Source organism: Nakaseomyces glabratus, chromosome K, assembly GCF_010111755.1.
Source record: "Nakaseomyces glabratus chromosome K, complete sequence".
Lineage (NCBI taxonomy): Eukaryota > Fungi > Ascomycota > Saccharomycetes > Saccharomycetales > Saccharomycetaceae > Nakaseomyces > Nakaseomyces glabratus.
In genome coordinates this window covers 1,009,276-1,036,521 of record NC_088961.1, presented here as the reverse complement: position 1 = coordinate 1,036,521, position 27,246 = coordinate 1,009,276, and the positions used below count along the sequence as shown (strand labels likewise).

Below are 27,246 nucleotides of genomic sequence, written 5' to 3'. Positions count from 1 at the left end.
GCACATTGTCTTAATAGAGATAACCTCACTCCCATAAGACCTAATTTTTTTTTTATTTGCATTTAACAAATTATTTTTTTTGTTTCTTTACTGATAGATTACTTGATAAACTATAGAGGAATAGCTTGTTTTTTAACTAGGACACACTTTCTAACTAACCAATTACAGTATCATGCCTCGTGATTTACAGAACCATCTTCTATTTGAAGTTGCTACCGAGGTGGCCAACAAGGTCGGTGGTATTTACTCTGTGTTGAAGTCTAAGGCACCAGTGACAGTGGCACAATACCAGGATAACTATACCTTGATTGGTCCATTGAACAAAGGAACTTATCAAGGTGAAGTCGAGGAGCTGGATTGGGAAGACCCTTCTATCTTCTCAGAGGAGCTTCAACCTGTGCAACAGGCCCTGAAGTACATGAGAGAAAAAGGCGTGTACTTTGTCTACGCCCGTTGGTTGATTGAAGGTGCCCCCAGAGTCATCCTTTTCGATTTGGACTCCGTGCGTTACAAGCTGAACGAATGGAAGGCCGACCTGTGGTCCCTAGTTGGAATTCCATCCCCAGAAAATGATTGGGAAACCAATGATGCAATCTTACTAGGTTACACAGTCGTGTGGTTCTTGGGTGAATTGACTCAATTGGATCACAAACATGCCATTATCGGTCATTTCCACGAGTGGTTGGCTGGTGTCGCATTGCCATTGTGTAGAAAGAAGAGAATTGATGTGGTGACCATTTTCACCACACACGCTACTTTATTGGGTAGATATCTGTGTGCTGCAGGTGATGTAGATTTCTACAACCATTTGCAATACTTTGATGTGGACCAAGAGGCAGGCAAGAGAGGTATCTACCACAGATACTGTATCGAAAGAGCTGCTGCTCATACAGCCGATGTGTTTACCACTGTGTCACAGATTACTGCACTTGAAGCAGAGCATTTGTTGAAGAGAAAGCCTGATGGTATTCTTCCAAATGGTTTGAACGTGGTTAAATTTCAAGCTGTTCATGAATTCCAAAACTTGCATGCATTAAAGAAGGAAAAGATCAACGACTTTGTTAGAGCACACTTCCACGGTAACTTTGACTTTGACTTGGACAATACTTTGTACTTTTTTATTGCTGGTAGATATGAGTACAAGAATAAGGGTGCTGATATGTTTGTTGAAGCTCTGGCTCGTTTGAACTATAGGTTGAAAATGGCTGGCTCCAAGAAGACCGTTGTAGCTTTCATAATTATGCCAGCTCAAAACAATTCTTTCACTGTTGAAGCTCTAAGAAGTCAAGCTGTTGTTAAGTCCTTGGAAAACACAGTTAACGAAGTGACTTCCTTGATTGGTAAGAGAATCTTCGAGCATGCTATGAAATTCCCACATAATGGTATCACCAATGAAATTCCAAACAACCTGGAAGAACTTTTGAAGCCTTCTGATAAAGTTCTGTTGAAGAAGCGTGTTTTGGCTTTGAGAAGGCCATATGGTGAATTGCCACCAATTGTGACTCACAATATGGCTGATGATGCCAATGATCCAATTCTGAACCAAATAAGACATGTCCAATTGTTCAACAACCACAGCGATCGTGTTAAGGTGATCTTCCATCCAGAGTTTTTGAACGCCAACAACCCAATCTTGGGTCTAGATTACGATGAATTTGTCCGTGGTTGTCACTTGGGTGTCTTCCCATCATACTATGAGCCTTGGGGTTACACGCCAGCTGAATGTACCGTAATGGGTGTCCCATCCATCACTACTAACTTATCAGGTTTCGGTGCCTATATGGAAGACTTGATCGAAACCAACCAAGCCAAGGACTATGGTATCTACATCGTTGACCGTCGTTACAAGGCACCAGATGAGTCAGTGGAGCAGCTAGTTGACTACATGGAAGAGTTTGTAAACAAGACCAGAAGACAAAGAATCAATCAAAGAAACAGAACCGAGAGATTATCCGATCTACTGGATTGGAAGCGTATGGGTTTGGAGTACGTAAAGGCCAGACAATTAGGTCTTCGTAGGGCTTACCCAGACCAGTTCAAGGAGATTGTTGGAGAAGATGTGAATGATTCCAGCATGGAGGCACTGGCTGGCGGCAAGAAGCTAAAGATTGCCAGACCACTAAGTGTCCCAGGCTCCCCAAGAGACGCCGCCAAGTCTCCAAGCACAGTGTTCATGACCCCCGGTGATCTTGGTACAATCCAGGACGCCAACAACGTTGACGATTACTTCCATTTAAGTGTTAATGACAATGAGGAGGAATGATTAACCCTTCTCAATCCCACTTGTACTTCACATTTTGAATTTTATTTGTTTTGTTTTTTTTTTTCTTTTCTTATACTTCTAATAATTTATGTAATTTACTTGTTATGTTATTTCTATTTTTTCTTTATTGTGTTCTTTTATTTAATTAGTATTTTCAAAAACGTTACAATATTTTATGTAACTGTACAGCTGGGAGATGTCACTGTGACAGTGATTACCCTTAAAAGTTTAAGCATAGACAAGAGACATTACTTATTAGCGATCTGTTGTACATGCACACCTGTAAGTGGTGTATTCAGCTTATGCACGATGTATAGAAGAACGAAATAGAGTAAATCCACAGAATTAGAAGAGGATCACAACGAATGGAAACCGCTCCAATAAAATTAATGTGCACTGCGTGAATTGTCTGCACATTCTCCTCCCCCAAAAAAAGAAGCTTCTATTTCCTCCCAACTTTATATTATCGCCCCTTTTCCCCCCACAAAAAAATCCTTCTAAAAACAATTTTCTTAGAAAGTGCGGTACAAGTCCCCATTGATAAGAAGGGCTTCTAGAAGGTCACTTTTTCTTCAATCCAATTAAATTAGATTGCCTCTCTCTCTGCGGTCCCTACGATACTTTCTTAGCTTTCAAAAATGGAAGTGATCTGATTTCTTTTATGACCCGCAAAATTGTAGTCATGAGATTAAAGGGAAAAGTGCTTCTAGAAGCATGGCTGGGCAGAGCAATCGCGTAGAGCAAACCAGGGAAGCTACAGCCACGGATCAAAATCATCTTCTAGAAGCTTTCCTTTTTCGTTGGTGCACTGCTGGTGCACTAGCAGTGCTCTGGCAGTGCTCTGGCAGTGCTCTAGCATAAACAAACTGCATTATTGTTTACAAGAGTATAAGCTCCTGAAAGAACCAGCAGATGGCAGACGGTTCTAAAAACCGATAGGATGGGATGCTGACATTCCCTTGTGCCGGATGGCAACGTGGACCAGCAAAGTAGCAGGGAGATGAAAATGCCTGATCGCTGCCCGCACTAAAATATATATAACAGCATCCCATTCTTCATAAATTTCTTATTCTAGTACACTCCCCCCCTCCCCAAGAGACACAACTATTCAATAACATTCACTTGAAAACAATACACATGGAAGAACTGTGTGATATACCTAACGAATCGTTAGAGGCTCTTAAGATAGAGGCCTGTACTACCACAACGACGCGGGTCTGTGACCTGGAAGTGGAAGAGAACAAGTTTAACGTTGTTGTGGAGGATGAAGAGAAGATTATATGCGAGAGCGAGGAGGTTGTTCAGGACATGGACCACAAGAAAGCCGGATACCTGTTCCAGCGTACGTTGGGTGCTGGTTCATTTGGTGTGGTCAAGCGTGCGAAGCAGTTACATAGCGATGAGGATGTAGCTGTTAAGATACTGTTGAAACGGGCTTTGGAGAAGAATGGTGGGTTGGAACCCATATACGATGAACTTAATATAATACAGCACCTGGATCATCCCAATATCGTTAAGTTCAAGGATTGGTTCGAGACTGAGTCCAAATTCTATATTGTAACCCAGTTAGCATCCGGAGGTGAACTGTTCGACAGAATTATGCATGACGGGAAGTACACAGAAGAGGATGCCGTAAACATCGTTGTTCAGATCTTGAAAGCTGTCGAATACCTGCATTCTCAAAATATAATTCATAGAGACTTGAAACCAGAAAATTTACTATACCTGGATAAATCCAAGGATTCCAGGATAGTGCTAGCAGATTTTGGAATTGCCAGACAGCTAGAAAACGATGACGATGTCATCTATAGACCTGCAGGCTCCTTGGGTTATGTGGCGCCAGAAGTGTTCACTTCAGATGGACACGGAAAACCCAGTGATATTTGGTCTGTAGGTGTGATTACGTATACATTATTATGCGGTTACTCTCCGTTCAAAGCGGAATCAGTCGATGGATTTTTGGATGAGGTTACATCTGATGAAAATCCAGTCAAATTTCAGAGACCATATTGGGACGGCATTTCTGAACTGGCTAAGAACTTCATTTTGAGAATCCTAGATTTGGATCCTGCTTGTCGACCATCTGCTACTGAGCTATTGAATGATCCATGGATACAGAGTAAATGTTCTTTAAGAACAGACTTGTATCACAACATGAGGAAGAACTTGAGTGCTAAGAAGAAGCTACAAAAGGCTGTTGAGCTTATCAAACTCAACCAGAGAATTAAAAAGCTAAGACAATTATATTTATTGGCTAACGAAACAGATTCAGATCTTGAAGAAGAGGAAAGATCATCTTCAGCTTCGCTCTCCTCTCTTCCTAGCTCACAAAGCAGTTTGAGTTTATCCAATGAATATGGCAGCAAAAGCAAGCGAGAACAAGATGAATTTATATCCTCCTTAAGACAACAAACATTGGCACAAATAATAAAAGTTGCTACGGTCAATAAAGATACTGTACGGAAATTTGAGAAATAATTAAAGATTTTTCAAGTTCAAGGAATTGCATTCATTCTGATAATTTTTTTTATCTTATATCTATTGACAAAAAGGTAACTATTACTCCAAGTATAGATTTTCCATGGTACCCGCCATTTGCATTGATATTTCCCTTTTAATTCGGTAAAAACGTGAACAATTTAATCTTAATGGTAATACAGAATCTTTGAAACACTCCTTTAATATTCCTGACATCGCAAGATATTTTATTTTACAAGATCACTACTGCATATTGGGTTTTTCAACCGATTTTATTTTTATTCATTGATACCCCACTCGCTATCAATTAGTGGTACGCTATCGCTAACATTGAAAGGTCGGAAATTAAGTATTTTGGCTTTATTTCAATAATTAGTGAGAAATTAATAGTTATTATTCGTACTTATCGCATATAATCCAACTTTTAAGATTCTATACCATTATACACTGCTATTATGTGTTACAACTACTCAGAATCCTCCATAGCATACTCATCATCTGAGTTCTCGATCTTGTAATTAATTTCTCTTCTTTGGGACCTCCTACTTTGTCTCTTTGTCGGATTTATGTCTCCAAACTTTGTTTTCATTTCTTCAAATTCTGCTAAGATTGGCTGAATTCTTCTTAAATAAGTTTGTAACATGGCAAATTTTCTACGCGAAGAGTTGAATTGTGGGTTCTTAGGAAGCGGATTAATCTTACTAGCATCCTTGGATGACTCTTCTGATTTTTCTTGTTTCTTTTTCGTGTTCTGACCAGACGTTGGGGAGACATCAGATTTAGTTGAGACACCATTTATTAGTGAGGATGGATCACCATTCTCTGATCGAATTTCTTCTTTTTCAGGTTCAGCTGTTGATGGTTGTTGGATCTTTTGATCGATGAAGTCTATAAATTTCAACAGAGTTTCTGAATCATAGCACATTTCATACCAGTAATTTTTTTCTGTCATGTCAGCACCTGATATTACATCTTGTATCAAAGCAATCTTGTCATGAAAGAGTATCTTGAAGTTTGAGCTCATAAATGGGCTATCATTCTCAAAAAGGGTGAATGGGTTGTATTTCTTAGATTCAAAAGTGTTGAAAATATTGTCAAGTGTTTTTAAATCCGTATATGTATTCATTGATGACATATATTCATATGTTTGCATTCTTGGGAGGTAGAAATCACCAACATGAGGTACCCTACCAATAAAAAACTCTTCAGATCTGAGCTTGTATATTTTATCCTCATATGGGTTACTGAGAGGGTTTTCTGGAGTTTCACCTTTGAATACTTTTTCCCAGTCCTCGTAATTCTCAATCATCAACTTCAACTTTTCATCCTCAGTTTTACCTTTCATTTGGGTTTTCAGTTTTTGTAGTATTTCAAGTCGATGGACTATTTCATCATTTTTTCCTTCCTTCATTTGTTTCTTTACATGCTTCTTTTTGCTTCTTATTTCTAATCTTGATTGTACCAAGTTACAGAGTTTCTTATAATAACTGAATGTCTCGTCAAGACCTTGTAGAAGGTATCTGGGTACGTGCTTGGTCTGAATACCAAAAGGAGGGTCACGCTTATAATGCGTTAATATGTAAATTTCATGATGGAGCAAAGGAGAATACGAACAACACCAGTCTACCAATGTTCTTAAAAATACAATTCTATCCTTAGCCTCTAGAGCCAGAATACCTGTCCTTTGTAATCCCTTGGTTTGTAAGGGATCTTGATCAATATCAATAGGTTCGTTTGCAGGCCACTGATAAATATTTGGGGTTAGAATCTCTTTGTGTTTCTGGTCTACTGCTGGGCCTATGTCGTCCTTCTCGAATGTAGAAGAGGCCGGCTTCATCAAGGTTTCAGTAGATATATTTTTTCTCCACTCCTTTGGGTAACCCCATTCAGGAGCATACAATCTGATCTTTTCGATATAAGATTGGAATGTTTTTTTGCTCGTTGACTTTAAATCAGACCATTCAACCTGGGGCTCTCTTTCGGTTTCCACTGGACGAAACAATAAATCCATAATTGTCAGCAGTAATAAATTCATCTTATCCTGACAACCAACAACTTCCTTTACAGGTATGTAGTCAGCATACAATCTTTGTATTTCCTTTCCTGTATTGATCAGTGGATCGGGATACAAATCCAGGCCAATCTCAAAATCTTGGAAAGATAAGCTCTGTAACTCATTGACAAAGAAGTAATTGAATTTGTTCACAAAGGACATAATTTTCAATATGTCTCCCGCGTATGGAACAGCTTTCATGTTTTCATTTTTTAGTCTGGATATCTTCGCATTCTGGTTTCTAAGTTCGCTGTTATATAACGGTATATTGGCAGTCCAATCTTTGTTATTAACAACAGGAATAGGAATTTCAGGAGTTCTCACAGGAGGTTTAGGAGTGCTACTTTTCTTCACCTTCGACTTGTCAGATTGTTGAGGTTTAACTTTAGCATTTTTGGCTTTAGCATCCTTAGACTTACTGGCTACTACCTTCTTAGTTGCTTTACTCTTAGGTTTCTTCTTTTTAGGAAGATACACGCTAGGATCTATCTCATAAATGTCCCTCTTCCTTGGTACTCTCTCTCTAGCAGACCTCCTCAGGCCAAAACCATACTCAGTGGTTGGATCATTTTGGTTATGCATAGATGAAGAAGCTTGGTTATTGGAGTCGTTAGATAGTGGAGAAGTGGTTGAAGCTTCACCTACACCGTTTGTTTCGTCACTGTTCATGGGTATTTGTATTCAATGCAAAATACTATTCACGCACCTAGAAAGAGCTATGCTTAGCTATTGTCCGAGACACGTTATTATTAGACTATACCCTTTTGGATTGATCTCAATGTCAAAAGTTTAGCACCAGGATATCAAGTTGAAAACTGTCCTTAATAATTCTGCAAATTAGAAAGATGGAAAGTGTTTCGTGAATTGATCAGGTCTGTGCAAATACGTGCTCAATATGGAGATGGCTTTTCCAGAACTCTTTGATAGTTTATAATTGGGTATCGATTCCGATTCACTGTTTCCCAGAGGCAATGAAACTAAAATCTGGCATATAGTGATAGTTTGTCAATACATCTAGCATTTACTAAAGTGCAAGAATTGAAATTACTTAGGACTTGACAAAATTTGGTGTTCATTGAGTTGGATCAAGTTTCAACTGCCCCATCCATACAAATGTTACTTGGTACGTGCTTGATATTTCGCCAAATTGCTATACTGCATTACAACACAGTGCATATAGTGCTAAGTGGCCCTCCAATTGTTTGTACTATTACAATTCTAAACTAAACTAGTCGTCAGTAATTGTTGGTTGACCTCTAGCGTCGCACAGCGTCTAACAAATCGCGATATATAAATCAAAACTAAAATATGTCAGTCAATAGCGCATAGGGATATATAATAAACTTTACTTGTATCAATGAACAAATAAGTATAAAAGCTATAAGGAAATAGAATAACAAGTATACTTCTAGTACTTATAGAAGCTATTAGTACCATATTTAATTTTATAGTGAAAAAAAAATTGACAAAAAAATAAGTCTCCCGGGGGCGATTCGAACGCCCGATCTCAAGATTTCAGTGTTGAAATTACAGTCTTGCGCCTTAAACCAACTTGGCTACCGAGAGTCACTTGAAAGTTACGTTGGTTGCAAATTTGTGTGTCCTATAAGGAAAGGTGTAATAGAAATTTTGGTGATGTATAACTTGATTATATCACATAGCAACAGTAATTTCATAACTACAGCATTACTCTTATATTCACACTATTACATACTGATTGGTTCTTGAACGAGAGCTGCGTTAGATGTCCATCAAAATACTATATTGTATAGCAGTACTCTTATTGGCCAGTTGTAGTCATGTGTATGGTGGATCGTACTAAGATAACTCACGGCCCTTTCCTCATAAGCTAGTTCGAGAGTAGAGCAATCCTGTTGTACACTATATACATTTCTGTGAACATTATGTATGTTAGGCAAGTATATACGGACAGTTCACGAAACAGATTTGCTTGATATCTTGATCTTTGAAATACAGGCAAACTAAGTAGCTGATCAGGTCTTTTCCATTCCATTTGAAGTTGATTCCGTTTTAAAGGAATATTTTGTGTTTTAATTATATCAGAAAGGCATACTATAACGATAGAAAATGGGCGCACAAGCATCTAAGAGCACAGACCCAGTGGCACCAACGCTTTTTACGCCGCAGTCTAAGATTGAGTTCTCACAAGCATTACTTTCTCAACTTGAGGATGTTTCCGAGATGGACTATAGCAGAAAAGAGTATGCTGAAAAATGCATTGAGCAAAAGATCTCGAGTAGATTATCAGAGCTCGAAGTGGAGACCTTAAGGAAATTCAAGGACACTCTAAATGATTCCATGCAGACTGATAGCGATGATGGTTCTAATAAAAATACGGCCTGTACTGGCAAACTAAATGAAAAGTTAACGGATTTAAGTCAAAAACTTGAAGCATTTAAAAAATTGGAAGAGGATAAGAAACAGAAGTTTGGTTTGGAAGAGAAAGAAGGCCCCAGAGCGAAATTGACCGAGTGTTTGATTAAGAACAAAGGCAAGCCGTTAAACTGTGTCGACGAAATAGCAGCATTTAAGGAGTTCATGGATAGTAAATAGGCATCTAAAAGTTATTGATTTGAAATAAAAGTAAGCCTTGAGATAAATTTCAAATATGATATTAAGACTTTGTACATAATGTATTTACATATTCCGATTCATTAAAATATTTTAACCTAAACTAATATTACTAATTCATGAGACTTTTATCAGGATCCAATAGTTTGCTCTTGTGGATTAATCAAGTACAATTATTTTTTTGGTAAAGTTATAAAGTCGTAAAAATATCAAAGTATAATAATTTATAGACCAAAACCTTTGTAAAGAAGGATTAGAGCGCTGTCACTTTCACCGCCTCCTGCCAATGCCTCAATCTTCTCTTTCTCAATTGGACTGACTTTGTCGTCATTGAACTTGTACCATTTGTTTTCATCACTTTCGTCTCTGATGAAAGCTTGGTAGTGTCCAGATTCAGAGTTGGCACCTTGATGGGTAATGACACCTATTAGGTCATATACTGAGGAGGGATTCTCCCCAGCAGCTAAATTAGATGGAAAACGCTTCTTGAATTCGTTGAGCCAGTATTCTCTCTCACTCTCCTCCAGAGCTTTTTTAGTCTCATATTCTTCTTTAGGCGTCATTACTACATCAGTTTGTTCAACTTTACGCTTCTTAGCTTCACGCTCCTTTTCATTCTTAGCCTTTTCAACTTCTCTTAGTTCTTCACGTACTTTGATCTTCTCGTTCGCATATTCTGGTGTTAACAGGTCAGCTACATCTAGTTGGAATGGGAAAACAACTTTTCTTAAAATCTTTGACTTCTTTCCTGAGGACCTTTTCCAGAAAAATCTGACATATTGCACAGTTAAATACTTAGGAAGTTTTGTAATTTGTTTTTGAACTGCGTAAGTGGAATTCAATCCAGTTATATCTGATCTCTTTTCAATTTTTTCATTTAGAGATTCAATCAAACCATTTTTCATGAAGTTGGTAGTACCTGAGATGTGACACTGTAGTTTCATATCACTTTCATCCTCTCTCACAGTAACATCATCTTCATTGGCTGTATCCTTTATTGTCGCTCTGAAATTGATTTGGAATTGGTTGGCAAATTTATCTCCGAAGACAACAGTCAGCGTATGGAATAGTTGGGTGAATAGTTCCTCGGCGTCCTGTTGCTTATAAAATCCACCTTGTGGATCACGTTCCGCGAACTGAGGATAGCATTTCCTTAGTGTGTTCAGTAACATAATTGGCAAAACTGATTTAAAACTTCTCTTTTTCAATGTTTCAAAAGTTCTCTTTAATTCCAATACTATCTTGTAGTGAATTTCGTCATTGGCATCAGAGTTTGTTACTTTAGATGGATCATATTGCAAGATCAAGTCTTTCAGTTCATCAGCCCTGAATAAAGCTTGTAATGTAGCGTTCAGGTAACAGGTGTTTCCCATATTTTGCAGGCCAAGTGGTGTGGAGTTAAATTGCTGAACCTGTTGATCTGGTGACAAGTCCTCTACAAATCTATGTTTTTCAGCAGGCTTCGAAAGTAGATTAGCATCAGGTGTCCCTAATAGCATGACAGTACTGCCGGGCTTTATTATTGTTTGAAGATTGGCGATAGAATCATCGGACAAGCCTCCCTTAACCATAAATTTTTGTCTAGATCTTGGGACCTGAGTCAATTCCTCAACTTGAGTCTTCAGATCAAGTGCTGTTGCATCATTTGATAAGGTAATTGGCAAAACCTTGCCTGCATGTTTGATGTTAAAGGAGAATGTATCGTTACTCATCCTTGCTATTTTGTTATTCTGATTTGTATAGCGAGTGTAGCACTTTTCTAGCTTACAATTTTCTGAGAAGTTGCGACTTGAAACCTCTACAAGAGCTATCCAGTTTTGGTGACTGTTAAAATAACCGTAGTTGATATCAATCGATTAACTAGAGGTGAAGTTGGGATAACGCTTACCGTCTACTCCGAGAAGCTTAGGGTCAAGCATTACCAAAAGTTAAAATGGTGGCAAAGAGAAAACGTTTATAATGATAAAAATTAATAGTATACTAATAATATTGTGTTGTAGTTAATAGTACTAATTTCTAATCACTACCTAAAATTGAATATTTTTGCATAACACCTATTCAGATACTCTAGCAAAGGCATTTGTAATTTTTGTTTTCTTTGGTACTATACCTGTCATTTGAGAAAGCTAAATTTTAGCCGGATGTTTATAAACATATTCATGTTTTGGAGCCATTCAACAACTTCACAATCTCATGAACATCGAACATCGAACATCCACAATATGACAATCAAGTAGGTCGTTTGACAAATATATCTATAACTATTATATGAATTTTTATATATTCACCACCTATTTAAATCATATTCAATGCCTCTTAACAACACCAGCGGCGTCAGCTGCAGATAATATATAATCTCTGTAATCATAGATAGTACCGTTAAATCTATTAACTGTACCCTTTTCGGAAACCCAAATTTCTTTACAGACATTGTTAATGACAGATATGTCGTGCGATACCATCAGGATACCACCAGTGAAGTTCTTCATTGCATCAACCAATGCATCAATACCTGTAGTATCCAAATGGTTGGAAGGTTCATCAAGAATCAAAATGTGTGGGTTATTCAGACACAGAGCCGCGAAGGCAACACGAGATTTTTGACCACCGGATAACAATTGCATTTTTTGTAAACCTAGAGTACCCGTAATACCAAATGAACCCAAATGACGTCTATACTCCTCATCTGTTTTACCAGGGAATGTCTTAGACATCCAATCAACTGCAGAAGTAGATAGGTCCATGGAGTCAACGTGATGTTGTGTAAAGTAACCGATACGCAATCTTGGGTTTCTAGAAACGTAACCACTTAGTGGCCTTAGTTGCTCTAACATGACTTTCAACAGTGTAGTCTTACCACAACCGTTTGCACCGACCAGTGCAATTCTGGAGTCCATTTGAATATCTAGATTGACATCCTTTAACAGTAGTTTGTCAGGACTATAACCGAAACTGACATCTTGTAATTGAATAATTGGTGGAGATAATTTCTCACAATCTGGGAATTTGAAATCAATACTCTTTTCTTGTTCAGGAGGTTCTAATACTGGCAATTTTTCAAGCTTCTTAATTCTTGATTGTGCTTCAGATGATTTGGCGGCGTTATATCTGAACTTATCAATAAACTCTTGTAAATGCTTTCTGTATGCCATTTGGTTGTCGTATTCTCTTTGTGCATTCTTTCTTCTTTCTTCCTTTGTTGTGTAAAAAGTGTCGAAATCTTGACCTCTGTAGTAGTCCAGACGTTCATTGTGTTGATAAATAATATCTGTTGCAACCTCATTTAGGAATGCACGGTCGTGCGACACTGTCAAAACAGTAGAAGGATATGATTTCAAGTATTCTGCTAGATAGGCGATAGACGGAACATCCAACATATTGGAAGGTTCATCCAGCAACAAAAGATCAGGTTGACAGAACAATGCTCTTGCCAAAGATAATCTCATTCTCCAACCACCGGAAAAGGAATTTGTTGGTTGCTGTTGGGCTTCGGTACTGAAACCAAGACCATATAGAATAGAGGCCGCTCTAGCTTCCGCCTTATCTGATTCCATATCAACCAGCTTTTCTGATATTTGAATTAAATGTGCATCTAGATCTTCTCTCTCGTTATCTAGTTTTTTCACTTCCAAACTGTCTTCATCAAACTCTTCTCTTAATTTCTCAATTTCTTTCAACCTTTCGTTGATCTTGTTCTCTTCGGTCAGTAACTGCTTTCTCCAAACGTCTGCATCTAAGACACTTTGCAAAGCTTTAGTTTCATCACCTCTTAGTTCTTGTTCAACATGCAAAATCGAAATATGCTTTGGAACATTCAATTCTCTTCTCGATAGCGCTCTCAATAGAGTAGATTTACCAATACCATTTTGACCAACAAGACCATATCTATGACCAAAACTCAGGGTCAATTGAGCATTTGAAAGAATTCTCTGCCCATCACCAACGTAAAGATCAAATGTATCAATGTGAATATCCTTAGACTTACCAGCTGACGAACCAAAGTCCAATGGGTTGATCTCCAAGAAGAAAGAATCATAATCTTCGTCTTTCCTTTCACCAATAAGTTTTGATGCCTCGTATTTCACAAACTTGTTGTTTCTCTTTGCAACCTTCTTTGCAATCTTCTCTTCAGCCTTTGCCAATTTCTTCAAATCAACCCTGGTCTCCATCTGTCTACCAGCATGCTCAATGTCACCACCAACACCTAACAAACTCAATGAGGCATTTAGGTTAGCCTTATTGTTATGACTTTTCAAAACGTTGATGTCCAACAATCTCTTTGACGTATCACCGGTCAATTCTAGCTTAGAGGCGTTCTCCTTTAATTGTGTATTCAATTGTTCAAGTATATTTGCCGACAAATCCTTCACCTTTTCTTTATCAGCACCGGCACTGACCAACATCTCACTGACAAACTGCACTTCAGAATCTAGATCAAGCTGCTTACTCATAACAGCATCAAAGGTCAACCCCGACAAATGGTTGAAATAACCAACAGCATAATCAGTAACAATAGGATCAACCGATGTACAGGTCTTCCTAACCTGCGTTCCAATACTAGCCATTATCTTTTTATATCAGCTTAATGCTATATGGCTCTACTTACCGATCCAATAACTTTTATTATAAGTATAAAGGTACTAACTGAGTTGTTGTAATCGATTGCAATAAACTGGCTATTAACTACTATGCTTGTTAAGTCTCAACTATGGCATTTCCTCATCGCATTTTGCAAAAATTGAACAGAAAAAAATTTAATGTGTAGCAAAAAAAAATTAAATGCGCAAGCCCGGAATCGAACCGGGGGCCCAACGATGGCAACGTTGGATTTTACCACTAAACCACTTGCGCTTAATGTTTTGATGTTAATGGGTTGGAAACCTGATTCTTTATACATTATATCAGTATTTTGGCGCTGGTAACTAGTAATCCATTCGCAATATGTCCTCTAAGTTTCATATTTGGCTATATGTCACGCACATTTATTTTAAATACCACAAGTAAAAAAACTGCTAATAAATTGAGAACTCTTCTATAGCATGTATTGGTACCACACCAAGTACTAACAACTAAACTTGTACATATTTCTAGACTTTAACAATCTAATATAATAGTAAGGAATCTCTACATATATATACAACAAAAACAAAATAAAGGAGACATAGCAAAAGAGGCAAATATTAGCTATCTTGACATTATTAATCTAGTTGTCATTGAATATATGCAACTTGTCATAGACATCTTTCTTGAAATCCTCATATTGAAAGGAGGGCCGGCGTTTATACACTTTTCCATTATAACCTTTATATAACGGATCCATAGCATCTTCTGCTTCCATATATTGTCTCCTAGGCCCATCATAATCTATAGAGTCGCCCATGTATACTAGTTTATCAAATTGTGGAGGTATGTGCGATGAACCAGCCATGAAATACTTGCTGCTCTCGTGTTTCATATCTTGTTGGCTCATTGACGTTAAGTTTCCATATGTATAGTTATTATCTCCTTTACTGGATACCTTGTCTACATCTGTTCTCACCTCCTCCATTTCCCTCAACAAACCTTTATCTCTCAATGTATTTACATAATTTGTTGATCTTCTTCTGGTTGGATAAGGAACTGACTTTATATTTGTTGGAGATTCACCACAACCCTTGTCAATATAAGCCAAATACGGAGAATCCTTAGGTGGAGGAGGATTTTGCATGTTGATGAATTCCAGTGATGAGTTCATTGTTACACTAGCTTGCTCAAGTTGTGACATGCTTATAACTATTAAATTGCTCAATTGTTTGACTATTCCAAGACTTTCAAAAGGTGAAAAATAATGCAATTCCCAACAATATCAGCAATACCAGATTTACACTAAACTAACAACAATTATTCTGCCAGAAATTAAAAAAAAGATTGCTGCTCTTTAAGCGCTTAGAATCACAATATCCGCACTATTTACAAATTAAAAGTGGATTAAAAAATAGTACCATTCAATATACATATACAAGAGCAAAACTGAGAGCAAAACCAGCACTTTCTCAACTCCTTTTTATATGTAATGTTCTCGGTCTAGTATTTGTATGGCTGTGTAAATGTTCTGGGGTGCCGAAGGGTCAAGAAAGATCAAGACATTCTGATTCTCAATGATAAAGACTCCGGACAGCACATAACGTTCAAATGCATGTCCCTTCATATTCTTTTATCTAACTGATATATGTTGCCTTAGAACAGGTCAGTGCTTTTTGCTTTTGATTACATTATGTGTCTATTTGAGTGATTTACTTATGTAAGGGATACCTTATCAGTGTTGTTGCTTTTGTGCATGCTACTGTGTATCCGATTCTACAGACCGAATGATAAACTCGCTCATCATGACAGCCCATTTATAAATAGTTTGCTGATCCAAATGCCTAAAATCATCATTAATAGTGTGCCATGTCGATGGGAAACTAGACGGTATTAGATGCAAGATAGGCACATTTTTCTCATAGAAGGGGACATGGTCATCACCCATAAAGTTTTTATCATGGATAAGGAATCTGTCGTCATTTATATTTAGGGATTTCCGTTTGGCATATCCCAGATTCCTCAAAGGTTTGACGTCCTGTGTCTCATCCTTGATTAGTTGCAAATAGGAGTGTTCAATATCACTTAGCATCTTGTAGTACTCATGTGAGTTCCTAAAGTAGCTTGGAATAGGAAGTCTATCTCTTCCTCCAATCAAATCCATAAGTGCTAATAAGTGAATGTCTTTCAATTGCCCAGATTTTTCCCACTTGGCAGCCAGATGTTTGGAGCCATAAATTGAGTCATCGTCGCTCCATTCAACTAACGCTTCTTCACCATCAAAGAAGATCAGTTTGATACCTTTGGATGCGTTTTTGAGTATAGGATCAAACAGCTGATCATCTGTGCCATGAACATATTCTAAAAATTGTCCAATATAGAGTAGAATAGCGCATGAGGCAGCGCTATCCATCGCTCCAACGAAACCCTCAGGTAAGATCATAGTGTCGTAATGTGCTGCGAGCACAATGTAGTCGTCGTCCGCAAAATCTTCATCTGGTTCAAATGTAAATACCAAATTCGTAAAATTGTAATCCTTCTCAGTGAAATTGTCTATCTCAACATTCCACATAGATTGATTGAAGTTATGTATGATAAAGTCTTGTATCTTAATCGCTTCAGTGCTGCCCGGTATTCTTGTAGAGTTGAAGGGTACTATCAAGTTGGATTTAACATGCTTGCGATATTCCTTTCGATTGATTGTCAATTTCTCTTGCAGGTTGTCGATGTGGTAATCAAGGTGGTGTATACCATAGTCATTGCCTTTGCTCGCCAAAACGACAGCAAGACAGAACAGTAACCAAGAATTAAACAATTGCATCTTTACTGTGTCACCAGACCCGCTGAGTTCGCTAGTGTAAACTGATTAATAAGTAGTCGAGTAACGTGTAGATTTTATACTACCCACTATTTCTTTGAAAGGCTTCGTGTCTTGGGCAAGCTGGGAAGCTCATCGCTTTACAATGAAAATAACAAATTTAAGGCAAACATAAATAGGTAGATGATCAATGTCAAGTATTTATTAGAGTCGATATCTGTTTATAAGCAGTCTGTCACACTAAATGAGTTGCGTTGGCCTATTTATTCATAGGGTGTGGCATTAGTATTTGCAAGATACCAAGGGAATAAGCAATCATAGTGAATAAAGCAAAACAATGGCTATTGGTCAAGGGACGCTTCCAAAGGATGACCAAATTGAATATAATAATGAAGCCGGTGGCACTAGTACAATTTCTGAACCCATTGATTTAATTACTAGGACCGGCTTGGTACCAAAGACCACTACAACTACAGAGATCACTACGGAGGATATACTAAGTAATGATATAACAGTTCCACGGGTAAACGATAAAAGCTCTAATCAACTAATAAATGATGAAATGGAAAATCATAGCTACAAAGAAAGCTTGAGTGTTAATAAACTACCACATGAGTTGAATGATAACGCAGATCATATGGACATAAAGAGTAAAAATATAGAACCGATTAATACAATAGTCATACCAGATACTTCTAATTTCCTTCCTATATCAAATGATATTGATAAACAAGAATATATTAGTGACCCAACAAGTGATAAGGAAGAGCCGCCGGTTGAATCGAACACCTTCCTGAGATCAGAACGAAATGGGGAAATAACAAGCAATGACTTGAGATCAGAGTTGAGAGTTGATAAAAATATTCAACTGCGTGCATCTCCAAACCAAAATAAAACGTTGTTATTTGCTCTCGCGAATGATATGAATTCAAAGCGTTCAAGCACGTATGCTTCAAAATCAACTGTAAAGGCTATACCAATACGAAACCACTCTAGCCATTCAATGGCTCGCGGTTTTAACTCATATTACGACAACGATGATGTTAGCTCATTAAAAAGTAGATCCTCTTCAATGGCAGCCTCATTTTCTAAAGGGTTCCTTCTTGGATTTTATAACAATAGAAATAAGCATGCGAACAATCAAAAAGTAGTGCTATCGAAGGAATATTGGATGAAAGATGAGAGCGCGAGAGAATGCTTTACTTGTGGCAAGAGGTTTAATACCTTCAGAAGAAAACATCATTGTCGAATATGTGGCCAAATCTTTTGCAAAAATTGTACGTTAATTATTAATGGAGAACGGTTTGGTTATGATAGAAGTCTAAGAGTCTGTCAAAATTGCTACAAACACGCCGATAACTATCAGGATTCTAGTGATGAAGAGTATTATGAGGAAGAAAATAGCGTCATAACAAGGGAGCCGAGTACGAATCTCATGAATGAGCATCTGTCCAAAAAAGAAGAGCAGGACTCTATGAATGACTTTAATATCCAAGAGGAAGGAGATAGTAGTATTTTCAACACACCAAATAAAAATAATGAAGTACTATTTATTCATGATGATGATGTCCATAGTATTATCACTTCTAAGCAAGATTCAAAACTTTTCATATCCACTCCTCCTCCACCTCCAAAAATGGCGATACCTGCTACGAAGCAGGGTGAATCTCTAGAAATTGCCTTCAATAATAATCTGGTTAATAGAAACTCCAATAAAACAATAAGTCATGATGGTAATAATGAAAAAATCACTATTCGAGATTTGGATGACCCCACATCTTATAAACCAAATGAAAAGAAGAATCCCAATTCCACACCTTCTTTGCGTAGGTCTCTATTCCAATACATGGGTAAAACCAATAGAGATCAAGCCAACAATCACATGCCCAGCAATCCCTTACCCGATAGTAGTTTACTAAACAATAGAAATTTTCAGTTTAAGTTTAACTTTAGACCAGAACTTTATAATGAGAGGCGAAAATCGTTTGGAGCTGATAAGTTTAATAGTAACGAGAATAAAAACGCTATAAATGTTTCTCAATCACCAAAACTGTCATTAGAGTACGATAACAATGATTTAGAAGATGAGGCATCTATGTCTCTGTATTCCTCACTGCATGGTAGCATTCCAACAGATAAACCAATTGGATTTGTTAGAACTAGTAGCAAATCAGATCAACGGGCTATGGCTTCATTACACAGAATTAGACACAAACGGACTGGCAAAAGCAAGTCAATTTCGATGACGTATCCTAGTAACTTAGATTCCGATTTTATCTCTCAGAGTTCGCCCAATCTATTGTCTGTTGTGAGTGATGAACTTCCATTACCTCAACCAACATCAATTTTGTATCGAACCGGTTGGGATAAAGCGAGTACCGGTACCAACAATGCCTGGAAAAGACATTCCAGCTTAACATCTGTAAGGCCCTCTGCCGAACCTAAACCTGAATTAAACAAGGTTGCTCAAATTCATTTAAACTCACTTCTTGACCAGGTTTTAGGCGATCAAGATATTGCTGATAAAGAACTATGGAAAAATAAACTGTTATCATTACTTTCGCAAATTCAAAACATTATACTATCGGCAAAAGATTTGAATACACTAGACTATCGACAGAACTACTTGAAGATTAAGAGAATTACGGGTGGTTCTATAGATGCATCTGAGTATATTAATGGGATAGTATTTTCCAAGAATCTACCCAATAAACATATGTCTCGAAAAATAGAGAACCCGAGAATTCTTCTGCTGATGTTTCCAGTTGAATATGAGAGAAGTGAGAACAAATTTTTAAGTATAGACTCCGTAATTGCACAGGAAAAAGAATATTTGAACAAATTGGTGTCTAGAATTCTATCCTTAAGTCCCGATATTATATATGTGGGAGCAAATGTTAGTGGTTATGCTTTGGATTTGTTTTGCAATGCTGGCATTGTAATCCAATACAACATGAAACCACAGGTACTGGAAAGGATAGCAAAGTATACCGATGCTGACATAGCTCTGTCAATTGAAAAACTAGCCACAAATATAAAAATGGGTGAGTGCCAGCTATTTGAGGTAAAATCCTATCTTTATGACAAACATATTAGCAAGACATATACCTTTTTGCGTGGCTGCGAACCTACACTAGGTGGCACTATTTTATTGAGAGGTGCTAATGAAACAGTTTTAAGAAAAATCAAACAAATTGTGGAGTTCATGGTATACGCTACGTTTTCACTTAAATTAGAGAGCTCCTTTTTCAATGACAATTTTTTACAATTATCTGTTGAGCATTATTTGCTTGCAAAAACCGAATCAAAAAACCAACAACCAGAGGGATATTATTCAGATTTTGTAGAAAAGTTCAATAACAGATTGCTGAGCGTCTCCCCTACTGTTAGTTTTCCATTACCATTTCTCTTAAAACAAGCTCGAAACCTTGAAAGAGAACTAAGACTTTTGGAAGATCAAGAATCAACAGTTCATGCTGCTAAAGAGGAGTATCAAATCGGGCTTTTGTCAGATATCTCTAATAAGCTAACAAAAATGGAATTGGTAAACCTCGGCAGATATATAATGGAGAAAGAAATACAAGATTTGAAGAATGAATATAAAAAAAGAGCTCGTCAATGGGAGGTCTACTACTCTTTAACAAGGAACATGCTGGGAACTGGGTCACACCAGAGTATCACCGTTTTATACTCAATGGTTTCAATTAAAACTGCTACCCCCTGTATCGGACCACAACTTATGACCATAGATTATTTTTGGGATAGTGATATTTCAGTTGGTCAATTTATTGAAAACATTGTTTCAACTGCTTGGCACCCGTGCAAACAAGGATGTAATACATATCTATTTGACCACTATAGAAGTTATGTTCACGGTGATGGAAAGGTTGATGTAATGCTAGAGCGATTTGAAACAAAACTTCCAAAATTGAGAGACATAATCTTAACATGGAGCTATTGCAAAAAATGCGGATGCTCAACTCCAATTCTACAAATAAGTCAAAAAACTTGGAACTATTCCTTTGGAAAATACCTTGAAATCATGTTCTGGAGTGAGAGACACAGCTTGCTAGGTGTAGGAAAATGTGGCCATGAATTTACCAAAGATCATGTCAAATACTTCAGTTACAATGACTTAGTCGTCCGATTAGAATATTCTGATTTAGAAATCCATGAACTTATTACTCCCTCAAGAAGAATTCGATGGAAACCAAATAGAGATATTATTATGAAAGTTGAATTATATTATGGGATTTTGGATAAAATCAACTACTTTTATAGCAATGTATCTGAACGTCTAGACAGAATTAAACTGGATGGTTTAGTTGTTGATAAGATGGAACCAGGAAAGCAAAAACTAAATGAAATGAAAATTATGCTGGAGAACAATAAAAGGAACCTTCTTGAGAAGTTAGAAAAGCAATACAAAGATACCCCTGGGACAGAGCACTTGCACTTAAACAGTATTTTACGCTCATTGTACAATCAAACCAACTTTTGGAACAATGAATTTAAAGAGTTCGGAGAAACATACTTACCTTCGGAAAATGATATAACTAGAATTACTACATCACAGTTGAAGAAGATATTTGGGGAACCAAAGAAACCAGATCTTATTCCAGAATCGACACACCTCAATGTTAGTGACAGAAGTAATGAACTGGAACGGATAAGCGAGAGTCAATCTTTTATATCTGAAAGTAAGGAAGACAGTGTGGACAATAACAGAGCTGCTGAAAGAATAAATGCCTTACGCGAACATACAAAAAAACCATCCATTAGCACTTCAATGATTAATCTATCAAAACATGATCAACCATCGTTCATTGAGCATAGCGTCCCTCCAACGACATACAATGATTCAGGATATGATTCTAGAGTAGGCAAATTAACTAATTTCTTTGATCAACTACATTTTGATGCTTTAACGAAAGAATTTGAACTTGAGCGAGAGCTACAAAAGCTACAACTGAATAAATCTAAATCAAGGAAATTCAGGCTTCAAAACTCGACACCTATTGTAGAGATATACAAGGATGTCAAGGACGCAGTTGATGAACCACTTCATAACGATGAAAAGATACAAAATGATGACTCAAATGAAGTTGAATCGGTCGATTATTCAAATTCATCGAAGGCTCATAGATCAACACAACAGAAAAAAGTTTCTGAAATGCTGGAGAGTGAATTAAAAAATTCTATCAACAGATGGGGTGAAGCCTACATTAATAGTGATTCAAATTTAGCATCTATGGAGCACTTAGAAAAGAAAGGTGAAACTGATATTACAAAAGATAATAATAAAATACTTGATACAGATCAGAAGTCGGTGGAAGTTGCACCTCAACCCGAAAAATCTACGCTTATGAAAACTTTGGCAACATTTTGGGCGGACCGTTCAGCTTACCTTTGGAAACCCTTCTCTTTTCCTATTGGAGCCAATGAGCATGTGTTTACCGATTCTGATGTCATAATAAGAGAAGATGAGCCAAGTTCTTTGATCGCTTTTTGCTTGAGCACCTCAGACTACAACAACAAAATGGCATCTATCAAAGACGATACTGACGTGGCACCGGTGGAAAAGGTAGTTAACAATCAAGACCATAAAAAATCATCAAATCAACAAAACATTTCTGATAGTAGCGAAAAAACCCATGCTAATAGCAACATTGAGTCGGTCAATGAAACATCATCTGTTTTGACAGAAGAGAAAGCAAGTGTATCTGATAAATATTTTGATCCAGCAAAAAACCTAGAAGCTATAATGACGAAGAAGACAGCTATCCATTTGCGGTACCAATTTGAAGATGGGCTTGTCGTAATGTCATGTAAAGTATTCTTTGCTGAACACTTTGAAGCATTCAGAAAAATTTGTAACTGTGATGAAAACTTTATCCAAAGTTTATCCAGATGCGTTAAGTGGCATTCAAACGGTGGTAAGAGTGGTAGTGGATTCTTAAAGACCCTTGACAACCGATTTGTTATCAAAGAATTAACCCACAGTGAAGTTGACTCTTTTATCAAATTCACTCCCAGTTATTTCGAGTACATGGCACAGGCCATGTTTCATGACCTTCCAACTACTCTTGCGAAAGTATTTGGTTTCTTTCAAATTCAAGTGAAGAATCCGATTTCTGGCTCTAAGAATTACAAAATGAACGTCATCATTATGGAGAATCTATTTTACAATAAAAAGACATCTCGAATTTTTGATCTCAAGGGCTCTATGAGGAATAGGCACGTTGAACAAACAGGTAAAGCCAACGAGGTCCTTCTAGATGAAAACATGGTTGAGTATATCTTTGAATCTCCAATACATGTTAGGGAATACGACAAGAAATTGCTTAGGGCTTCATTGTGGAATGATACACTTTTCCTTGCAAAGATGAACGTCATGGATTATTCACTTGTGGTAGGTATTAACAACGATGATTACACACTTACGGTGGGCATTATCGATTTCATCAGAACTTTCACCTGGGACAAAAAATTAGAAAGTTGGGTCAAAGAAAAGGGCCTTGTAGGTGGAGGTAATAGTATAATGAAGCAACCAACAGTGGTAACTCCCAAACAGTATAAGAACAGGTTCAGAGAAGCTATGGAGAGATACATACTTATGGTTCCTGACCCATGGTATCAAGATACAAACTAATGCCTGATACGACATTCAATAGAAAAAACAAACCAAAAACACCACAGTTTCTGATCATCATATGTATAACAATCGACTAATCTATCTGATTTAATATTAAATATACCCTCCCACACTAAGTCCAACAGGAATATAATTGCTGAATCACCTATAAATCGTCCTTCTTATCGGCATACGCATCGCCACCAACTGCCGTGTAAGGTATTGCTACTCGCCTGTACTTTCCTATTACAACAAATAGTTTCTTAAAATATTTGGTTCTCCTCGCCATATACTTCCTTGGAAATGAACTGCACTGATTGCTCGAGTTTCCATTTTGAAAATTTCAAAAAAAAAAAAAAAAAAATGGCGATGAGCTTATAAAAGACTAATAAGAGTATTTAGAGTTTTATAAAAGTATAGCTAAGCCAATTAGTGACCATCGGCAATCCTTTTTGAATCTGTGATTTAGGTGGCTTTTATTTGTTATTTATTACTGCACTAGTGGTCCATGTCTGGTGCTGAAGAAACACAGTGGCTTGCAGCTGCGTTTCGTGATATACTGTATGGTTCAATAGCGGGTGCTCTGGGTAAAGTTATAGAGTATCCGTTTGATACAGTCAAGGTTAGGTTACAGACGCAAGGGAGACATGTATTTCCAGATACGTGGTCATGCATAACCTATACGTACAAAAACGAAGGCATAATAAAAGGGTTCTTCCAAGGTATAGCGTCGCCACTTGCTGGGGCTGCCATAGAGAATGCTGCGCTATTTCTGTCATATAATCAATGCTCAAAGTTTTTACAGCACTATACAAATGTTTCTGATCTAACTAATATTTTAATTTCAGGTGCATTTGCTGGTTCGTGTGCCAGTTTTGTGCTGACACCTGTGGAACTGATCAAGTGTAAACTACAAGTGTCAAACTTGCAATCGCTGCCCTTAGGAGTTGCAGGCGGTAATACAGTAACGGAGAGACACACTAGGATAATACCGACAATTCAAGCTGTTATCAAGAATAGAGGGTTCATAGGGCTTTGGCAGGGCCAGTCGGGTACATTCATTAGAGAAAGTTTTGGTGGTGTGGCGTGGTTTGCCACTTATGAGCTCATGAAAAAATACCTTAAGAGTAGACATAATATTGAGGATCCTAGCCTTCCGAATGATAACAAGACTTGGGAACTGTTGGCAAGTGGTGCATCAGCGGGCCTTGCATTCAATGCAAGCATCTTCCCAGCGGACACCGTGAAATCGATGATGCAAACAGAACACCTGGGCTTGAAAACAGCGATCAAAAAGATCTTTGTAGAGAAAGGTCTGAGAGGATTTTATAGAGGTCTAGGCATTACCCTCATCAGAGCTATACCAGCCAATGCTACAGTGTTCTACGTTTACGAAACTTTATCAAAACTTTAAGATGCATAGACAGCAATGATATTCTTAGCATAATATAATAACATTTCTGTTTCCATATTTATTTAGTTAATTTATATCCACGCATTATAATTATAATTCAATTGCCCATTTGTCTCTTTTTTATACTTTTCTTGATATACCGCAAAGTAGTAGTATTGTGATGTTAAACCAATTAGAATAACAAAATATTCAGAACATAAAGAATAACGAAAGTTGCCACTTCTTATATTCCAAAACTTATATTTACAGATCTGCATAGCCGTGAAATACAGCACTGTAGATAATGCCACTACAAGAAGTGCTATAACTTGAAGAACTAACATCACTATATACAACCATGACTTCATCTCATCGAGTTTTGACTCTTGCTGCTAATTTATTAGGGAACTTATGATTCAATCAAACTATTCATTAATAAAGTATTTGTCAGGCCTGAAGTTTATATAAGTACATTGGCAAAACTGAAAGATACTTTTCTGCCACTCCTCTTTGTAATTACAAACTGTGTGTCAAGTTCCAATTGAGAGATCAGACCCTTTCAAAAACCACTAAAACGGTTTGATAATATTACTTGTGTGAAGCTACTGTCATCAGTTTCTATCAGATTCATTTGTTACCAACGATACAGGTTTATTTTGCTTACGAATAATAATGGACTCTAGAACTGTCGGTATTTTGGGTGGAGGCCAGTTGGGCCGTATGATTGTCGAGGCTGCAAACCGCTTGAATATCAAGACTTTGATACTTGACGCACCAAATTCACCTGCGAAGCAAATTACGAATGCATCTGATCATGTCGATGGATCATTTGCAAATAAGGAGGATATCGAGGCCTTGGCTGCCAAGTGTGATGTTATGACAGTTGAAATCGAGCATGTGGATGTTAATGCATTGAAGGAAGTCCAAAAACAATTCCCCAAATTGGAAATCTACCCTACGCCTGAAACCATTGGTTTGATCCAGGATAAGTATGTGCAAAAACAACATTTAGTTAAGAATAGAATTCCCGTAGTACCGAGCATCACTGTTGAAAATTCGAAGGAATCCTTAATTAAAACAGGATCCTCATTGGGTTACCCATTTGTCTTGAAATCAAGAACATTAGCCTACGATGGAAGAGGCAACTTTGTTGTTAAATCTGAAGAAGACATTGAGAAAGGACTTGAATTTTTGGCGAACAGACCACTATACGCTGAAAAATGGGCTTCCTTTAAGAAGGAATTATCTGTAATGATTATCAGATCATTGGATGGAAGAGTATATTCATACCCTATTGTTGAAACAATTCACAAAAACAATGTGTGCCACTTGTGCTATGTTCCGGCTCGTGTACCAGACTCAGTACAACACAAGGCCAAATTAATGGCGGAAAATGCAATCAAGTCATTCCCAGGTTGTGGTATATTTGGTGTAGAAATGTTTTTGTTGGATGATGACTCTATCGTCTTGAATGAAATTGCACCCAGACCTCATAACTCAGGTCATTACACCATTAATGCTTGTGTTGTATCTCAATTTGAAGCACACTTGAGAGCCATATTAGATTTACCCATGCCCAAGAACTTTACTTCCTTAAGTACTAACTCTACAAATGCTATAATGCTAAACCTATTAGGAGATCCTGAAACTAAAGACAAGGAACTTCAAATATGTGAGAGGGCCTTGAATACGCCTGGCGCATCTGTATACCTATACGGCAAAGAGTCCAAGCCTAACAGAAAGGTCGGTCATATCAATATTGTATGTTCGAGTATGAAGGAATGTGACAAGAGATTACAGTTTATTATGGGTCTAAAAACCGACCCAATTAAGCATTCAGTTATGGAAATTTTAAATGCGGAGGAAGTAAGAAAACCTTTAGTTGGTGTTATAATGGGATCCGATTCTGATTTACCCGTAATGTCAGCAGCTTGTAAAATGTTGGAGCAATTCGAGGTCCCATTTGAGGTCACTATAGTCTCAGCACACAGAACTCCTTACAGAATGAATAAATATGCTTCAGAAGCAGTATCCCGTGGTATTAAAGTTATCATTGCAGGTGCGGGTGGAGCAGCACATCTTCCAGGTATGGTAGCAGCTATGACACCTGTACCAGTTATTGGAGTACCTGTCAAGGGCTCTACTTTAGATGGTGTAGACTCACTACATTCTATTGTTCAAATGCCAAGAGGTGTACCAGTAGCCACAGTAGCCATAAATAACAGCACTAACGCAGGTATTCTGGCTGTTAGGATGTTAGGAATACATAATTATGACTATGTTAAGAAAATGGAGGAATTTTTGAACAAACAGGAAGAGGAAGTACTTCAGAAAGCAGCCAAACTCGAAAGCATTGGATATGAAAAGTACCTAGAGTCCAAATAGAGCACCATCTATAAAACCAGTTAGTCTTTGCTTGAAATTCAGAAGATTTATGTATCTTAACTTCATATGT

At 37.4% G+C, this 27,246-nt stretch overlaps 11 protein-coding genes and 2 non-coding genes across 13 annotated transcripts; 6 read left to right on the top strand and 7 right to left on the bottom strand.

Annotated features, from left to right (window-relative positions):
* Positions 1 to 172: 172 nt before the first annotated feature.
* GSY1 (glycogen (starch) synthase GSY1) lies at positions 173 to 2,263 on the top strand (the record flags this gene model as incomplete). The annotated part of the gene is made up of 1 exon (XM_448679.1): positions 173 to 2,263. The coding sequence occupies one exon, from the start codon at positions 173 to 175 to the stop codon at positions 2,261 to 2,263; it is 2,091 nt and encodes a 696-aa protein (XP_448679.1).
* Positions 2,264 to 3,400: 1,137 nt separating this feature from the next.
* CMK1 (calmodulin-dependent protein kinase CMK1) lies at positions 3,401 to 4,741 on the top strand (the record flags this gene model as incomplete). The annotated part of the gene is made up of 1 exon (XM_448678.1): positions 3,401 to 4,741. The coding sequence occupies one exon, from the start codon at positions 3,401 to 3,403 to the stop codon at positions 4,739 to 4,741; it is 1,341 nt and encodes a 446-aa protein (XP_448678.1).
* A 466-nt stretch (positions 4,742 to 5,207) lies between these two features.
* IOC3 (Ioc3p) lies at positions 5,208 to 7,463 on the bottom strand (the record flags this gene model as incomplete). Its single annotated transcript, XM_448677.1, has 1 exon — positions 5,208 to 7,463. One exon carries the CDS (start codon positions 7,461 to 7,463, stop codon positions 5,208 to 5,210), a length of 2,256 nt encoding a protein of 751 aa, XP_448677.1.
* An 809-nt stretch (positions 7,464 to 8,272) lies between these two features.
* tY(GUA)4 lies at positions 8,273 to 8,360 on the bottom strand. Its single transcript is given in 2 exon segments — positions 8,273 to 8,308; positions 8,322 to 8,360. It is a non-coding gene; the product is annotated as a tRNA-Tyr (tRNA).
* A 522-nt stretch (positions 8,361 to 8,882) lies between these two features.
* On the top strand, positions 8,883 to 9,368 carry MIC19 (Mic19p; the record flags this gene model as incomplete). The annotated part of the gene is made up of 1 exon (XM_448676.1): positions 8,883 to 9,368. The coding sequence occupies one exon, from the start codon at positions 8,883 to 8,885 to the stop codon at positions 9,366 to 9,368; it is 486 nt and encodes a 161-aa protein (XP_448676.1).
* Positions 9,369 to 9,610: 242 nt separating this feature from the next.
* UBP6 (ubiquitin-specific protease UBP6) lies at positions 9,611 to 11,098 on the bottom strand (the record flags this gene model as incomplete). The annotated part of the gene is made up of 1 exon (XM_448675.1): positions 9,611 to 11,098. One exon carries the CDS (start codon positions 11,096 to 11,098, stop codon positions 9,611 to 9,613), a length of 1,488 nt encoding a protein of 495 aa, XP_448675.1.
* Positions 11,099 to 11,692: 594 nt separating this feature from the next.
* Positions 11,693 to 13,951, bottom strand: GCN20 (putative AAA family ATPase GCN20; the record flags this gene model as incomplete). The annotated part of the gene is made up of 1 exon (XM_448674.1): positions 11,693 to 13,951. One exon carries the CDS (start codon positions 13,949 to 13,951, stop codon positions 11,693 to 11,695), a length of 2,259 nt encoding a protein of 752 aa, XP_448674.1.
* Positions 13,952 to 14,166: 215 nt separating this feature from the next.
* On the bottom strand, positions 14,167 to 14,237 carry tG(GCC)6. Its single transcript has one exon. It is a non-coding gene; the product is annotated as a tRNA-Gly (tRNA).
* A 352-nt stretch (positions 14,238 to 14,589) lies between these two features.
* On the bottom strand, positions 14,590 to 15,150 carry IGD1 (Igd1p; the record flags this gene model as incomplete). Its single annotated transcript, XM_448673.1, has 1 exon — positions 14,590 to 15,150. One exon carries the CDS (start codon positions 15,148 to 15,150, stop codon positions 14,590 to 14,592), a length of 561 nt encoding a protein of 186 aa, XP_448673.1.
* Positions 15,151 to 15,705: 555 nt separating this feature from the next.
* GVI51_K10241 (uncharacterized protein) lies at positions 15,706 to 16,767 on the bottom strand (the record flags this gene model as incomplete). The annotated part of the gene is made up of 1 exon (XM_448672.1): positions 15,706 to 16,767. One exon carries the CDS (start codon positions 16,765 to 16,767, stop codon positions 15,706 to 15,708), a length of 1,062 nt encoding a protein of 353 aa, XP_448672.1.
* A 334-nt stretch (positions 16,768 to 17,101) lies between these two features.
* Positions 17,102 to 23,416, top strand: FAB1 (1-phosphatidylinositol-3-phosphate 5-kinase; the record flags this gene model as incomplete). The annotated part of the gene is made up of 1 exon (XM_448671.1): positions 17,102 to 23,416. The coding sequence occupies one exon, from the start codon at positions 17,102 to 17,104 to the stop codon at positions 23,414 to 23,416; it is 6,315 nt and encodes a 2,104-aa protein (XP_448671.1).
* A 490-nt stretch (positions 23,417 to 23,906) lies between these two features.
* Positions 23,907 to 24,812, top strand: ORT1 (Ort1p; the record flags this gene model as incomplete). Its single annotated transcript, XM_448670.1, has 1 exon — positions 23,907 to 24,812. One exon carries the CDS (start codon positions 23,907 to 23,909, stop codon positions 24,810 to 24,812), a length of 906 nt encoding a protein of 301 aa, XP_448670.1.
* Positions 24,813 to 25,463: 651 nt separating this feature from the next.
* ADE2 (phosphoribosylaminoimidazole carboxylase ADE2) lies at positions 25,464 to 27,176 on the top strand (the record flags this gene model as incomplete). Its single annotated transcript, XM_448669.1, has 1 exon — positions 25,464 to 27,176. One exon carries the CDS (start codon positions 25,464 to 25,466, stop codon positions 27,174 to 27,176), a length of 1,713 nt encoding a protein of 570 aa, XP_448669.1.
* Between the last annotated feature and the right edge of the window lie 70 nt (positions 27,177 to 27,246).